Below are 12,398 nucleotides of genomic sequence, written 5' to 3'. Positions count from 1 at the left end.
AAATTAAAACCAAACAAATGGCAATACAACAACAATCTAAAACAAATACAAAATAAAACATTTATAGAGTAGGCAGCTATTTTTTTATATAGTTCTCAGGTGACTTAAAATGGGGGAGTCAACATTGCAGATATCAGGAGGCAGTTGATTCCAGAGCTGGGGGGCAGAATAGGAAAAAGCTCTGCCACCCATGGTCTTGAGGCGGATAGAGGGGACAGAGAGACCAAATGGAAGAGGAAGGCCTGAGAGAGTGAGAGGGGGTGTGAATGTGGAGAAGTTCCAACAAATAAGGACGGGCAAGGTTATGAATGGCCTTGAAAGTAAAGAGGAGTAACTTAAATTGGATCCTGAATTGAAAGGGAAGTCTGTGTATTTGTAGGGTAATGGCATAGATGGTTGGCAGGATAGATAAAGCTGGGTGTCATCGGCATAGCAGTGAAACTTCCTATTAAAGTGGCTAAGGATGGAATAAAAAGGAGCGGGCCAAGGACAGAGCCCTGGGGGACACCAGAAGTAACAGGATAGGGAATGGACTCAGTAAGGTATGAACAGAACCAGGAGAGGGGTGTACCTTTTATGCCGACAGAAGAAAGTCTCTGGAGGAGGAGGGAGCTGTGACGTCTCTGCATTTGGGGCCAGTGGGGCCAGTGGGGCCTGGCCCCACCAGATGTCGCTGTGGAGCTCTATGTTCACAATAATCAGTGGGACATGATCGTTCTTTATAGAGCAATATTGTAAAAAGAAAAAAAGACAGATTCCCTTGCCAATAAAATTCTGTTAGAAACATTTGTGTCTATATATCTAAGTCTGCCAGAAAACTGACAAGCTCAGTACGCTAAATCCTCTTGAGGCGCCTTGATATTGGGGCCGGCCCGCCATAGTTTTTTCAATAATGGACACCTGAAATCGCAGTGCGTATGTCCAACATGCTCTCAGTAGACGGCCGTGGGGTACAAATCCTCTAGCCTCAAGCTTGGCTCATCCAATTAAAATACTGTAAATGCATACGTTACGTTTACGTTCTACCGAATTGTGTGCCACCATCTAGGCAAGACTAATTTATTTGTATAGCACATTTTAGCACAAGGACAATACAAAGTGCTTTACAAGATTAAAACATTGGAAAACAAAAACAGGAAAAAAAAAGCAAGTAAATAACAGTTGGAATAAAATGTAGGAACATTTAAACAAAAAAAAAAACATGAAAATGTAAACTAAAAGCAAATATTAATCTAGTATTGGTTATCTTTGCTAGTTCATTGAAGGATTGCCGTGAATCTTTTCTGTTCAATAAATGAATGTGAGCCTTTATTTGTAATTTTATGTGTTAAATTAAATTACATTTAGCTTTTATAAAATGGAATTTCTAGTGTGTTTGTTTATGCTAATGTGTCCGTTTAATTTAAAATTGATCAAAGTCAGGTTGTAAGCATCACAAAAACATTAGCTGCTGCAGATGGGTGTTGAGTTTTTGTGCCCCACTTAACTTGTCATGCCAGAGGCGCCACAGGGAGGGAGTGTGAAATGGTATCGAACGCTGCAGTCAGATCAAGAAGTATCAGGAGGGAGAGAAGGTTGGAGTCAGCGGCCAAGAAAAGATCAATCGTGATTTGGTGCTATGGAGGGGGGGCGAAAGCCAGACTGGAACTGCTCATCTAAATTATTGGTGGCAAAGGTTACTGAAATAATTAGGGTCAGAGCCAGGCGTCTTTAAAATTGGAGTGATGACTGCAACTTTAAAGGCAGCGGGAACAGTTCCAGTTATCAGGAAGGAGTGAATAATAGTTGTAATGTGAGGTAGCAGAGAGGAAAGGCCGGATTTAATAGGACAATGGGAAGGGGATGAAGGACACAGGTTAAAGGATTTAGAGATGGAGGTGATAGTTGAGATGGCGGCCATGTCCTGAAGGGCAAAACAGGAGAGAGGATGGGGGAGGGGTTAAAAGAGAGAGTGGGAGGAACTGCAGAGCAGAAGTTCTGGTGAATATTATGGAGAATTTTGTCATTAAAATATGAGAGCAGGGAGATCCACGTCGTTAGAATACAGAAGAGGAAGGGGATTTGAAGGTCCGGTTATCTTAAGTAGAGAGACGAGGGTCCTAGAGCTTATGAGGTTACTATTTATTAGGTTAGAGTAGTAGTTGGATTTGACTATTTTCTCTGTAAAGATGAAGGTGGGTTCTGTACATGTTGATGTCAATTGTTAGTCCTGTTTTTTTTGGAGGCGCTCTAGTTGACGTCCTTTTGCCTTTAGGATCCGAAGTTCACACAAGGGTTAAAGCATGGTTGTGCCTGTTTACAGACAAAATAGTAGTAATAAAAAAAAACAAAGCTTGTGCACAAATAAGAAGTCTCACTCTAACATGAACTCTATATGTTTTTGTCTCACGGGTGCATCTTTGGTTAAAACAAGGCTGTTCTTTATTCAGGAAATTACTCACAATAGGTAGCCAGAAATTTTACTAAAGAGTAACGAAACTTGAGTATTAATATGACTCAAGTAAAAGTGAAAAAGTAAAACTACTCCTTAAAGTAAATTTTGCTCAAAAAGTAAAGTACATTTACTTGTTCAAGTAAATGTAACTACTTCCTACCCACCTCTGACTGTAGCGGAGGGTTCAGCAAGGATCACTATGAGAGGTTTTGCTTCACATATGTAAAAAAAAAAAAAAAAAATCACTGAGTAATAAAACACTGGCTTTGAAGTTTATTTTGAATAACTGTTTTTAATATCATACAGGTCAAATTATTCAACAGTTAATACATGTACACCAATAAAAAAAAGGGGGTGAACCTGGCAAACAAAAAGATTCAACAGTCTGCCTTTACGTCAACAAGATCAGTTGGAAAAATTAAGGACAGGCATGCATTTACATTTCTCAAGCCAGGATTTGAGTCAGAAACAGAAGTTATGCACTTCTGTTGATGCTAAACAAATCTTGATCACCAAGAAAAGTCAGCGTTTTCTTCCCTTCGCTGCTGCTGGTCCGGTTATTACAAAGTGCCTGATGATTATGATCTTTCATCCGGTGCAATAGAGTCATTTTTCGGCGCCTTCAAGCATCAGGTATTTACTTTATGTCAGTTAACTGTACAGTCTAATTTTCAACCTAGTAGTTTTCTAATTTTTTTTTGTACACTTTACAAAGGTAAACCAAAAAAAAAGCTACAAACCCCATTAGTCCTACTGTGTGGGTTCCCCAAATAAAAACAAAACAAAAACAGCACGTCTGTGAAAGACACGCCGCGCTCACTTAATAATCTGCAGGAAGCGGTGCCTCCCCCGTGCTTTCGACGTCTGCATAGTGTTCATGGCTTGCTGGGCATTCACGTTTGTTGGATTTAAAAGCTGCAGTTGCGGTGGGAGGGCCGGTCTCCACTGAGACAGCAGAGGAGGGACGTTTGGAGGTGGCAGAAGTGAGGGGGAGAGCATGGGAGGCACACGAGGGAAGAAAATCCCAGGTCCCACGCGGGGGAAAAAAGGAAGCGGAGGGGGAGCGACTGTTGGGAACGACACCGGTAACTGGCTGATGGGAGGATACGGCGGAACCGAGGGGGCCGGCGGCATCGTCGGCATCCGTGGAGGAGGAAGCTGCGTTACGGCGTGCATGGGGTTGAGAGGGAGCGCGTTCAGTAAAGGAGCACTCGTCACGGGGTTTGCTTTACGTCTTTCATCCCCTTGGGAAGACTTTCTATTCAGCTCCGAACTGTATTCAGACTGCTGCCGGAGATCCTGCGCCTCACTGAACGGCTCTTGCTTTGCATAACCGCCCTGGCGTGGTGGGGTGAAACTACGTCTGCTTGATGACGATCTACTTCGACGTCCCGCGTTGCCCGACTGCCCGACGCTTCGTTCTCTGCTTAACTTGCGGACGCCCTCGTTTTCCTTCTTGCCGTAGAGACGCTCCTGGATTCGATGGGACATTTGGCCGAGCTCTTCGAATCCCAGGTCGACGCCGATGGCCTGCAGAACGTCTCGCATTTGCTTGTGTTTCTGCAGATCTTCGGCCGTCATGGTCATCTCTTCCACTGAGGGGGACTTGCGGCCACGGAAATTCTCCCCGACAGGAGCGGGATTCCTGTTTGGACTGGCGGACCCGTGACGTTGCCGCGGAGACCTGAGGGATCCCTTGTTTTCATTCCAGTAGCTGTCATCTTTATATGGTTTCTGGTTCCCCTCCGCGCGGCCGGGAGACCAACGTCGAGCTGCAACGTTCACAAAAGACCTTGGAGAAATGCGCCCGTCACACAGCGGTGTGGGGTTCTGACTTACTATCTGAGTGAGAACGTCAACGTTCACGCCCTTGTTAAGTACGTCGAGAAAGCGCTGGAATCCTTTGGACGACTTGTCTTCAGGCAGGGCGGCACTCTGTGGAGTGGCGTCGCGTTCAAAAGACTGATGGGAAGCAAAGAAGCCACAACTTTAGATGCAGGAATGCAGGAAATCCTTTATAGAATGGGACACATCTAGTTAAGTTTGCTAACTAGGAAAAATTTACATATTGCAGAGAAATTTGTTAAACTGGAACAACTTTCTCCTTACCTTTCTAGAACTTTTAATCTTAGTGAGAAAAAGCCGATGGCTCTATCTTAAGTTGCATGTTGGCAAGCTCAAGAAATAAAAATCGCATCATTAATCCCCTGAAACTGGCCCTTTAAGGCGGTTTGTGTCAGTCCAGTTCAATTTTACGAAAACATTTCCATAGTGATAAAATAATTTGCAGGACTTCTGCAGGTGCTTGAAAAGTCTTAAATGCATCCAGACTGTCCATGCATCAGTTTTGCCAGATCTTAACTGTGCATTGGTGCATTTATCGCTACTTTAATCCCCTTTTTGTAATAAAATTTGCCTGTTTGTGCTGCTGACCCTGGCTTAGTGCATGTTTAGTCAACTGCAATGTGAGGGTTCTTAAGTTATCAACTACTAGTTCATGAGAAAGTACAGATTTTATAAGGTTAGCCTTGAAAACAGGACTTCCAACTGTTGGCTAAAATCCACCATCAGTGATGGTTATGAAGTTTCCTTTATGCCGTTAGATGTAGTGTAACAACAAACACAAGGTCTGTACCCCGGGTTTTAAAGTCATTGTTTGGAACGTTTGAATTAAGAGAAACTATTTTTATGTTATTCGGAGTGAAGAAAGAATTTTTACATTTTCTGAAAAAAAAAATAATAATTTGATTTTGTTATGTCCTGGAGCAGTTTAGAGCTGACTGGACATTTGACGAGAGTTCGTCCAACTAATAAAAGGATAAGCAAGGAAATGTTTGGATAAAAAGATTATAAAGCAATAAAGCCACTTTGACAAAATTGTCAATGTTGTGGTTTAGGAATTTTTTAACAAGACTGTGCCGACATTTGAGAAACCAAAAAGATCCCTCTGTCACTTTTAACCCAAACTGACTGTGACCAATTTTGAAAAATATCCAGACTATAGATTTGCTGAGCTGGTAAATATATACCGCAGATTATTTGCAGCTTAAGAAAATCTGATTTGGACAGGGCATGGACTCAGAGGTGCTGAATATAATTTTCACCCTATTCAGATTTTTTAATTCTTCCAGTTAATAACTATGCACTACATTGAGCTGGTCTTTAACATAGAAACATAAAAGTGTTGTCACATGATAAAGGACAAAACGTGAGACCACAAGCTATTAAAAATACACAGTTTTTGGGTTGAAGTAAAAATGAACACACCTGTCCAGCAGACCCATTTTGTGGTGCAGTGGCTCTGTTTTCATAATATCCGTCATAATATGCAGAAGTAGAGGGGCTGGGTCTCCTCTCTCTCATCTGGGCTTCAACCTGCTTGAGATTCGGACATATTTATCAATCAGATGGATGCAACTCAAAATGTAAAGTGTGTTGAAGCATTAATACCTACAACTAACCCGTGTAGTGTGATCGGGTGAGAGCGTCCTCTCCTGCGAATACCCATGTATCCTTTTCCGATAAGCGCTTGCTTCGTAATCGTCAGCGGAATCTCTGTCCCTGAAATCCTCATAGTGGTTTTTGGGTGGGAACTCTTCACGTTGATGCCTGGATCTGGAATACGGAGACGTTTTCCTGTACCCGGCATCACCTTCGCACGACGGTGAATATCTGAACTGTTGGTTGCGTGAAAAACCAGCGGGTGACACCCTGTGAGTTTTTTCTGGAGAGTCCCGCTTGTACCTATAATCTGCATCATCTTCCTCCGTAAGCCTTCGCCTTTTCTCTTCAGGCGCATCCCAAAGAGTCGGGGACTTGCGCCTCCTCGCCGGGCTCCTTCTGCTCCAGTCTCTGCTAGCTGTATCTGAACTGCAAAGCCTCTTAGGAGAGTCAGTGTACTCTTTACCTTTGCTCAGCCTGTCTCTGCTACTGTGTCCATCTCTGCTATACTTATAATAAGAGTCACGGGAAGTATTGCTGTGGACGTCACGCCTTTCTTCTCGTCTGTCATCATAGTCGTCCCACTTCCGTCTTGAATTTCTGTCATTATCCTGCCGTCCGTAGCTGTAGTCAGATCCTTTAGAGTACATCCTCTCACTTTTACACCATCAGCTAAAAAAGAAAAAAAGAAAAGGAAAAAGTTGTGACATTACATTGATGAGCACAAAGGGAACAGATTCAAATCAATGAAGTCATGAAGTTCACTGATTTAAAGGAGAACAAGGAAAAATCAATGGATCATTAGCTATACCTACAACTAATTTTGACGGCTGGTTTAGTTAAAAAGTTATTTCTAAACTGAGCACATGAATTCAAATTAGCCATTTCATACGCATGATAAAAAAGTTGCCATGTTTCAAACCGTGCGCTAACAATAGGCAAGAACGGTAGAATACCTCTGCCCATGTTTGACCATTGTCAATGATTTAACTTTCGATCCCGATTCCTTATAAAGGTAAATGACTCAAGCCGACTCGGCAGCTTTGAACAGGAATGCTAACTTCAGCGTTGCATCACAGTCTCAGCTAACATGAAGCTAACTGTTCACAGGCCGAGTGTGATACAGCTAAAGGCTACACGAAGTACTTCTAGTATAAATGACCAGAAACAGAACTATGTTTTACGGCAAAAAACAATTATTTATAAATAGTTCGGTCCATTTCAAAATGGTTTGCTGTGGGGCTGAGTTGTTGTGTTTATACCTAGCCTATTTGACGATAACCCGTTAAATTACCGTTTCCGTGATCCGTCTCCACTCCCTTGAAGCAACTGGATTCCTTTAGAGCTGAATAAATAAAACTATTAAAGCCGATTAAACAATTATTTGCTGAGCTTAACTCAGCAACGACCTGCAATAAACGGATTGAACCGAAGCTGTGCGTGGAACCAGGCCGTTCAGTACACTGAGATAGCTCAGTGGTTCGGTAGGTTTCTGCCTTCCTCCTGCAGATACTGCCCCCTTCTGGTAGGAGGACGAAGGATTACTTTGTTTTGCTTTTTTTGCAGCAGCTCCAGATTGCATTAAATCTCAAATAAAATAAAATATCTGGGTCCATAATGACAATACAGAACCACACAGTTGTTGCAGATTTTTAGCTTGCACATCCATGATGTCACCCAATATCCGTGTCCACTACATCCCAAAGGGGCTCTTTCAGATTGAGATCTGCTGAATTTAAAGGACACTGGAGTAGAACTACTTGTCGTGTTAAAGACAACATTTTGAGATTATTTTATTTCGTGACAAGGTACATTATCCTGCTGGAAATAACTTACGTATCAGAAGATGGGGTACTTAAAAGGGATGGACACACATGATCAGCAATTTTGTAATCCAATGGGAATAGAAAAGGAAGTTAGTAAAGTTTGGACAATAATGATTTTTTTTTTCTTATTAACATCATATACAACAAACATAGTGTCAGCATCAGATGTACACAAATCTGAAAAACCTGAAGAAGCCAATCCAAATTGCTTCCATACTTAGAGAGAGAACGAAAGAAAGAAAAAAAAAGAAAGAAAAAAAATTAGGGGTTTTCCATTAGTTTCAAATTGTTTATCATATTATACAGTTCTGCATCTTGTTCTTTGTCCATGAATTTCAGAGATAAGAAGAGGTGGCAGAGTTCCTTGTGAAAAGTGGGGAAAGATGGTTTGACTTGACAATAATGAAAATAATTAATGGGATAATACAAGAATACGGCATTAAATAATTGAGTTGAAAAACAGTCTTTCTAAAATAAAATAAAAAGTTTACCACCGTTGAATTATTACAGAGAAGTTAAATATCTGACAGCACTCAAGCTTTGATAAATTATCTCAAACAGACTCGTATATTTGATAGGAAAATGTTTTTTTTGTGCGTCGGTCCAGTCTGCACTCCAAACCAGCTGGGGGCAGTAACGCGCTCCCGTTATCCCGTTATGCAAACCGTCCAACAAATATCTAACAGAAGAAGAAGAAGAAGCCACAGCGCTAGCCGAGTAGCATGGATGGTTAGCAGTTGTAGAGTCCACTCCTACCTACGTTTGACATGTAATGCGCCCAGAGGCTGAACTGTGAAGCGCATTTACTGTCTGGCTGTGTGACAGCGCGTTTTTGGCGGCAGCTGGGCGAGAATGAAGGTGAAGATCTGGCAGTGGAGCGGAGTGGCCTCCTGGTCCTGGGTGGCTAACGACGACAACTGCGGCATCTGCAGGATGCCATTCAATGGCTGCTGCCCGGACTGTGAGTACTCCGGGCTTCTCAGCTTCCTTACAACTCATAAAGCTTACCTCTAAATCCTAATTTAACCAGTGTGCGTGTTAGACAGAATTATGTGGCCACGTCCATGTGAGGAACGGCGAGCTTACACAAAAGTAGTACACTAGAAATAACGCTGGGGTAAATATGAAACAACTTGGGCATATTTTTGTAAAATCAGTAAAGTTAAAAACACTGTGCAATCTAAACATTTATAGTGAACTGAGGTCTTTGTGCTTCTCTCGTGTGTTCGTGAACATATTGTGCACGACGGCTCTGAAGTGTTCCACCAGGTAAAGCTTACGTTTAGACCTGTAGGGTGATTTTTAGTTCACTTTTTCAGTTTTTATTTCTTTATGGGCGTATGTCTGCCAGTTGAGGTCAACCCACATTTCCCCTCATCCTTTTCCTGTTACTTTGTGGATTTGAGCTTCTCGATTGCTATTTCAACACCACCACAACATCATTTCAGGTCCTGCCTGCAGTCATCTAATACCTACATTGTGGGCTTCTTTAGTTTTCACACTATGACAGTCATTGTTTCGCCCAGCTCGAAATCTTTCCAGACAGACAAGGAATAACTGATCTAAGCATTGGTGATGTCCTGGGTGAAGAGTCACATCACCCATCGTATAAAAAAAAAGCCAAGGATGTTTGTCAGGATTGAATATATTGGGCCGCACTGCCTGGCACTAATACAGGCTAATGTATCAGACCAGATGTTACACCTCTGTAGCTCGCACTCTGAATGATTTCGTAATACATTTTTTATTTTGCAGGTAAAGTTCCTGGAGACGACTGCCCGCTGGTCTGGGGTCAGTGCTCTCACTGTTTCCACATGCACTGCATCCTGAAGTGGCTGAACTCCCAGCAAGTCCAGCAGCAATGCCCCATGTGTCGGCAGGAATGGAAGTTCAAAGAGTGACTCGGCTCTACCGTGGCGACAAAAAAGACAGACGCTTCACTGAGCTCCTTTTTTTTTGCTTTTCTTTTTTCCTGTAAATTTGAGTTTTCTATTTCTTTTAATGAATATTTGTTATGTTTTCTGTTAAGTTTGTAATAAAATCTTTAACACTCAAGAAATCATTGTGCACTATATCTTAATGATAACCTGGAATAATTTTGAAAAAACAATTAAGGTGTTGTCGATGTTTCTGTGGAAAGTCTACTTTTATATTTGGTTAATTAATTTGACATAAACCTTAATCAGAACACATTTTGGATCATTTTTGGCTTAAAGCTGGACAAACTGAGAAATTTAAACAAACAGACCCAAAAGAACATAACCGTGTAGTTTAATTCAGTCTAATGCACTCCAAATTACTACATGCCAATTTACTCCTTTTATCCTTTTCAGTACTGTCTGTTCCAAAATTGTTAAATGCCATGCAGTTTTAGAATCCCACACTGGATGTCACTGTTGATCTGGTTATATATTAGCCCAAGAGCTGATATCAGGAAAATAGTTGAGTGATTCGAGCACTGGCGTTCTTTTAACAGCAAATTCTGGACGCATATAGAATAAATGAGAGACAACTTCTCTTCAAGTTCAAGAATGTATTAACACAAATAAAATTAACATTCAGAAAACATCATTATAGAATGCGTTTATCTGAATTAACACTACTATTCAACCAACAAATCCTCTCTACTCGGCTAGTGAAACTTGACTAAGACTACTAAGCAAAATTAAGATAAAAAGAAGCTAAGGAACTACGTACACACAAAAGAAACAAAAGACAAAATAAAATGGTTGATCATCATCAGAATAATCCAGTGAATCCTGATTCACTGCAGATCTGCGTTAAAGAACCAAAGTTAATTTTAAAGAATGTGAATTGAGGTTAACTACTTAACTAATTTAGAACAACTTTTGGTATGTGTTTCAACCCATTCACAATGCAAATCCTAAGTTAAACAAACATTATTTAAAAAAATAAGATGTTAAAGAATGATTTTCTCAGTTAAAATCATTAAACTTTAGGAACGCTCGATTTTATCGATGTGATTATACCTCCGGGATGCGAGGGGTTGCTGTAGCAAACGGTTGCTAAAATCGGTTAATCCTAAAGTTATACGAAAACACCATAAAATCGACATTAATACTCCAAATTAATGCAGTAATAACGCGCATAGCACTATCGAACGATGGTGGCGCGAAACGAAACAAACCATATGTTTGAAACTAACCACAGTCGCGTATCCAGGAAGAATGAGCATATCAATAGGCTAGGGGATATTCGGCGCTAATTTTAAAAAGCTTCGGCTTTATTTTGGTCATATGAGCAGACTGGATAACACAAGCATCAATATCCCATCAATGTATAAAACCCTTATGAAAATAATGTTTGTTATAACCCTAAAAACACACTCGAATTACATCAGCCCTGGCATGGTTTGAAGAAGCTAGTGGGAGCTGTCCTAAGTAAACCAATGTAACTCTCCCTGTTTATTTGTCTGCCAAACCTGTCTGTGCCTCTGTGTCAGTTCAGTTCACTTTGGGCATCCTAGTAGCGGCTAGCATGCAGCTCTGCAGCTATGGGCTAGCCGGAACGTGGCGGTCAGAGCAGGCAGCTCCGGATCGTCCTAGAGTCTTTGACCCGGATGCAGCGGGTGATTTCAGCTCAGCTTTTGTTCTCAGGTTGGGAAAACAGGTTCTGGGCCGGCTGCAGGCGGGCCGCTGGAGTCAGTTTCCTGCAACAGCTGAGAAAAACAAAACAAGGCTGGTTTCGGCATAGATGGATTCGTTACTCCGGTGTCTGATCACACAGAAGTTAGACTGCAGACTGAGCTTCGATCCAGCCTGCAGTTTTCCGAGCCCAGCTAGGTCCTTTGGACGAAGGGAATTCCCCCCTTTGTCGCTCCAGGCAGGAGCAGCGGGACTGAGTTTCACAGAAAGCACATTTTACTCAGCTTGGTCGACCCTGCAGATGCCTGTGAGTCTTTGAGTCCCATGCAGCCAGCATGGGTGGCTGGTCTCCCCATCGCAGAACCTCTCCTTGAGAGTCCACAGGCAAGAAGAAAGATAAGTGAGGTGTAGCCTGGCTTCATAGCAGGGCACCGTGCTGTGAGAGGCAGTGTCATGTTTCAACTCAATCCTGATTTTTCCTCATGGCTTGATGGCACAACACCGGAATCCATCCATCCATTTTCTGACCCGCTTAATCCTTCATGGGGTCGCGGGGTGCTGGTGCCTATCTCTAGCATTCACTGGGCGAGAGGCGGGGTACACCCTGGACAGGTCGCCAGTCTGTCGCAGGGCCAACACTGGAATATTAAGCAGCAATGAATTATCACAAATGGATTTGTTGCATTGGTGGCATCCTATCACGATTGCTCCTGAGAGCGACCCATTCTTTCACAAATGTTTGTAAAAACAGTCTGCATGCCTAGGCATTTGATTTTATACACCTGTAGGTATGGAAGTGATTGGAACACCTGATTCCAATAAATTGAGTGGGTGAACAAATACTTTTGGCAATATAGTGCTCTGTTCCTCACACCTGAGAGGAACTGCTTTATCAGTTTCCACGAGCAAGAAGGCAAAGACGGCAGCATCAAGGCACTCAAACCAAATGAAAACAATTATTCAAATCAAAAATTCCAGTGAAACGTTGAAAAATATTTTGTTTTTAGCTTTCAAATTATTCGCTTTACTGTCAATGCTACTAGGACCTATTAAGACTATAAGATGAGTTGTTAAATAAAGGTTTTTACAATA

The 12,398-nt window shown here is 41.9% G+C and overlaps 2 protein-coding genes across 4 annotated transcripts; one reads left to right on the top strand and one right to left on the bottom strand.

Annotated features, from left to right (window-relative positions):
* Window positions 1–2,684: 2,684 nt before the first annotated feature.
* LOC105940171 (cyclin-dependent kinase 12) lies at window positions 2,685–7,371 on the bottom strand. Of its 3 annotated transcripts, none has more exons than XM_036137094.1 (4): window positions 7,138–7,371; window positions 5,896–6,547; window positions 5,702–5,812; window positions 2,685–4,396 (listed from the first exon to the last, which is right to left on the bottom strand). In XM_036137094.1, exons 2-4 carry the CDS (start codon window positions 6,523–6,525, stop codon window positions 3,251–3,253), a joined length of 1,887 nt encoding a protein of 628 aa, XP_035992987.1. In that variant the 5' UTR covers window positions 6,526–6,547; window positions 7,138–7,371; the 3' UTR covers window positions 2,685–3,250. The 3 variants fall into 3 exon arrangements, with proteins under 3 accessions (XP_035992987.1, XP_012738097.2, XP_012738096.2); XM_012882643.3 differs by having other exon boundaries at window positions 5,702–5,809; window positions 7,170–7,371; XM_012882642.3 differs by having other exon boundaries at window positions 7,170–7,370.
* A 1,003-nt stretch (window positions 7,372–8,374) lies between these two features.
* On the top strand, window positions 8,375–9,628 carry anapc11 (APC11 anaphase promoting complex subunit 11 homolog (yeast)). Its single transcript, XM_012882626.3, has 2 exons — window positions 8,375–8,662; window positions 9,457–9,628. Exons 1-2 carry the CDS (start codon window positions 8,554–8,556, stop codon window positions 9,600–9,602), a joined length of 255 nt encoding a protein of 84 aa, XP_012738080.1. The 5' UTR covers window positions 8,375–8,553; the 3' UTR covers window positions 9,603–9,628.
* Window positions 9,629–12,398: the final 2,770 nt, after the last annotated feature.

Source organism: Fundulus heteroclitus, chromosome 5 (assembly GCF_011125445.2).
Source record: "Fundulus heteroclitus isolate FHET01 chromosome 5, MU-UCD_Fhet_4.1, whole genome shotgun sequence".
Lineage (NCBI taxonomy): Eukaryota > Metazoa > Chordata > Actinopteri > Cyprinodontiformes > Fundulidae > Fundulus > Fundulus heteroclitus.
This window is presented reverse-complemented; position numbering and strand designations above follow the sequence as displayed.